Raw genomic sequence first — 4414 nt, 5'->3', positions numbered from 1 at the left:
AGCTCCTTGATCAAATCAAACAGCTTGTCTGGGCAAAACGAGAAGAACAGTTCAACGTAGCTCATAAAGTGAGAGTGTTTGTGTGTGTGTGTGTGTGTGTGTGTGTGTGTGTGTGTGTGTGTGTGTGTGTGTGTGTGGGTGTGTGTGTGTGTGTGTGTGTGGGTGTGTGTGTGTGTGTGTGTGTGTGTGTGTGTGTGTGTGAGGCGTGTTTAGAGGCTGTAGCCTTGGTGTGTCTTTACTCCTCCCCAGGTGATTATAGTACCTGAGGACAGCTCCCCCCACCCCCACCCCCCGGCAGGATGGGTCTCCTGTATCTCTGTAGGCACATGCAGGAGTCAGGTACCATCGAATGTCAGATGACGCATCGCAAAGCCTCAGAACCGGTTTGAGCTGGCACAGGGACTATCAGTGCAATGAGATTAGCAGACATCCACTCACTGATCCTCATGGCTCCAGCTTATCCTGCCCAGGCAGTGTAACATGATGAAACTACCAGTTTCACTGCACACAAAAAAACTGCATCTGTAGGTAAAAATATCAATTACCAAAAGTATGTTTGCGTGAATGTGTCTCTTTTACTGTCTGTGAGCAAGGAGATGGAGTATGATGATGTGGCAGGTCTAAGCCAAGTAATACTGCTAAACCAGCTTTTATCTGGGGAGCCAGGATGATACGCCCTACACAAACACTGCAGCAATTCTACTCAGCTAAACTGGTTTGCACCGGTTGGCCAAAGCCGCAGAGCAGGGAAATCTGATGAAGGCGAGCCATGCCATGTGGTACTCTACCCACAAGGCAAACACCTTGGTTTCATCCCAAAGAGAGAGACAGGGAGATGAAACGGAACAAATAGAAATGTGACCAACATGAGCACCATGTGCTTAGTTGAGAAATTATAGTTCTGGATGACATGATTCAATCGTCTGCACTCAGACTGGCTATTTCATGGTATTTCATTACCACTATTTATAATACAATTTAGATGTTCAAAAATGTTCATACAAAAATGGTCCACCACAATATCTGAGCTGTCAGATTTCACATGAAATGTATTCGAAATAGTTACCTGATTTAATAGTAAGAAGCAACACCAGTGGCTCAATAGGTCTGTGTGTCAAAATGATATATACTATTGAAAAACTGAACTGTACATTGTTTGGTACAATATAGGCTCAATGCAGGCCTATAAGTAAGTACATCTCAATATAGGCCTGTTTTCGGTTGTCCTTATCAGTGGTGTAACACACCATTTCAAACACATTTACCTCAACTAGGAAGATTGAGGAATTCACCTCATTTTCAGAAAATGGATTCATCACACCATACCCTGTGTTAGCTCAGGACATTCTGTAAAATACCAGAGGACTCAATAAAGAAGGATAAGGACAGCAAACGTAGGTTAATGTGTAATAATTTATTGAAAGACATTGCAAAAAAGACATGGGACATAAATGTATGTCATGACGCTATAACATGTTCGTGGCAAATATACGTTAGTGGCCACCAATAAACAGTGTTAGCATGTAGCACAATGTCAAACGGATACAGACAAGGCATACTGTTTGTTCTCTGAACAGGCAATTCAAGGCAGTGTCTTCGGCTGCAGTCTGACGATCACAGTTGTAGGAAATCAGCACCTATGAGGTGCAAAGCAGTCTCGCATCCACAAGAATGCATAAGTCTGATGGAGAGCGTTTGCGTGAGCCTCCTTGTTTGTTACTGGGGACTGGTCTCACGCAGGTATTCCGCATCATTCCACCTCCCTTTCTCTATCCCTCCTTCGCGCTGTGTCCGCGCGAGTCCGGTCATTTAGCACGGAGCTCATCTCATCTTCACCGATAAGCCCCACGCGAGAGGCCACTGGCTTGACTGTACATCCATGCCGCTTCTCGGCCGGCGACAGGCTCGTGTCACCTGTCAAGTTAACGCTCACATCGTATGTTAGTGCACATCGTTTCAGCTCCTGCGGAGCTGAGAGCCAATAAGCAGTCAACGCAGTTTGAGCAGGTGGCGAACCATGCCTGCAATCTGGAGGAACTTGTCCTTCTTTCGCTGCTTAAGCGCCATCAGGGCTTTGGCTGTCTCCTCCGGGTCTTGGGTGAAGGAGAAGATGCTTCTCACCCTCTCCTCCGCCTTCATGTCCCCTGTTTTCTGGAACAGCCTCATCAGTGAGTCTTGGTTGACGTTCTCGAAAATGTTGGGCACGGCTTTCTTGCGGTAAGCGGTGTCAAATTTGTTCCCATGAACCGAAGGGCTGACACGGCGGGAGTCGGATGAGACGTAGGAAGACATCTTGTCTGAACAGGTTTAGTGCTCCCCCAAAGCTGTTAAGAGCACGCCGTTGCCTGTTGTAAGGAACTTGACGCGACTGCGATAGAGCTCGGAGTGAGTGAGCAGTGAGACATCAGCCCGCGGTATTTAAGGGCTGCTATGGGCGCTCGTAACAAGACCCACTTCCAGAAGTGACATCACTGGTTGTGTTACGCTCCCGGAGGAACCGCCTCTTTCCGTTGTTAGCACAATGCCGAGCAGAACTGCGCCCGGTCAGAAATTATGAGATGAGATTGCCAAAAACTAACTTCAACCCAGTGCACCGAGAAGCACGATAAACGTCTGTGTAAACATTATGTTGCCGTTGGCATCTTATTGTCATACAAAACATTAACGAATTTGTTATGTATAATATATTAATGTATTGTATAATGTCCATTTCAGATTGTTCTTTCAAATCTATTCTTTTAATAGATTTGTGAGCTCACACAGTAAAGCAAAGTCATATAAAGCATTATGTAAATTGTTATTTTTGTTTAAGCCCTGAACACTTAATCCTGTAAATTATTCAAGAGCATCTTCTGAAGATGAGAACAGAATAGTTTAGTAGCTATTTCATGAATCCTCATAGACCTACTAGTACATTCCTCCAAACATTATGTCAATGAAAGTTTTTCTTATTTTCCCCTCTGTATCTACAAGAAATCAGACAGTTAGTAGTTTATATTGGTGAGAAACGTTTGACTCTCAAACCCTTCTGGGAAACGTGTATCTGGCCAGCCATCCCCCCAAGACTAGCTTCTCTAACTTTTCTTTGTCCTCATGCACAAACAGATTGTAATTTGTTCAAGCAATAGGGTGTTAGGCATTTTATTACAGTTACCAAGACGAATATATATGCAATATGCCACAATTCCAGTTAAAGTCCCCGTCAACTGTCTCGGTATTTGGCCACCCTCCATGTTTCCAGTGAAAGAAGGCGAGCCCTATGTGCTTACCGTTCTGTTGTGTGTGTGTGTGTGTGCGTGTGTGTATATGTGAGTGTGTGAGGTGGGGACTGCCCCAGAAGAGGGTGGTGTAGGTGGTGGACTTGTGGTTGACCTATGCTGATGTCTGTTGATAAGGCTTGATGGGTGTTCCTAAGAGCGGTATTAATATCCACTTTCTTCTTTACACAAACTTCCTGTGCTCATATCTTGAATGTTTACTGGTATCCAATTGGACCTACAGTTCCCTAGTATTTATAACCCTTCAATTGGAGAGTAAGTCTCCAACGCTGGCAAGTGTGGCACGTCAGTGCTGAAAATCTGCTATCAATTTTGGGGGGTACAATTATATAAAATTTTCTCAAGAGCAATTCCTGAGGGGGACACCAAAATTACTGCTGTAAACACATTGTATTATGTTAAATGTATATTATTAATATTATTTATTTACAATTTCCTTATGTTTACAGTGATTTATTGGGGGGGACAAATCCAATTTTTCCCAGGATGGGGGGGGTCGTGTGTCCCCCCCCCGGGATTTCCGCCTATGGGTTATGTGTTTTCCCTTCCTAATATGGATGAGCCGAGAGAGCTGCATTATTTCTCTCTGGATTGGGACTGGTATGTCGACAGTCTCTTGGGCTTACATGGAACAAACTTTGACCTTGGCATGGAATGCTTGGTATTTGGCATTGACCAACGATGATGATCTGAACAATACCCTGACCCTCACCCTCACTTCTTCTTTGTAATGTTTTCTTTTGTCTGTGTGTCTGAGCACTGTCGCCACAGGATTGCTAGTTGTCTCTGGCTGGCATGACAGTTACAGGTGGAGACATAATATTCACGCTGTTCCAGAAAGGGAAGCTAAAACAAAAAAGCATATTTATGACCCAAAAGTACTCGAGGGTTGAGACAGAGAGAGAGAGAGCACACAATGAGATCTCTCTACAGGGAAACGGATATGGGGTCCCTGGTCTCCGACCTTGGCTCCCATCCATGCCTTCAGTATCCATCATAACAAAGGACCGCTAAATTTAACTGGGGGCAAAGGTCATCTCTTCACAGTCAAGTCTCCCTCCAAGCCAAGACTCCTTATCGAGACACAAACCATCACAGCTCTGCAGAAGTGTTTGGCCACAGACTTAGTGTGAACT

At 44.7% G+C, this 4414-nt stretch overlaps 1 protein-coding gene across 1 annotated transcript; it reads right to left on the bottom strand.

The window, feature by feature from the left end:
• Nucleotides 1-1395: 1395 nt before the first annotated feature.
• Nucleotides 1396-2385, bottom strand: tcima (transcriptional and immune response regulator a). The gene has a single exon (XM_067228170.1). It carries the CDS (start codon nucleotides 2290-2292, stop codon nucleotides 1990-1992), a length of 303 nt encoding a protein of 100 aa, XP_067084271.1. The 5' UTR covers nucleotides 2293-2385; the 3' UTR covers nucleotides 1396-1989.
• Nucleotides 2386-4414: the final 2029 nt, after the last annotated feature.

Source organism: Osmerus mordax, chromosome 24 (assembly GCF_038355195.1).
Source record: "Osmerus mordax isolate fOsmMor3 chromosome 24, fOsmMor3.pri, whole genome shotgun sequence".
In the NCBI taxonomy this organism is placed as follows: Eukaryota; Metazoa; Chordata; class Actinopteri; order Osmeriformes; family Osmeridae; genus Osmerus; species Osmerus mordax.
The sequence above is the reverse complement of the archived record's forward strand: the minus strand, read 5'-3'. Positions and strand labels throughout refer to the sequence as shown.

Bases quoted from the DNA above. Each gene is read 5' to 3' on its own strand.
- tcima (XM_067228170.1), bottom strand. From the start codon at position 2,292: ATGTCTTCCTACGTCTCATCCGACTCCCGCCGTGTCAGCCCTTCGGTT.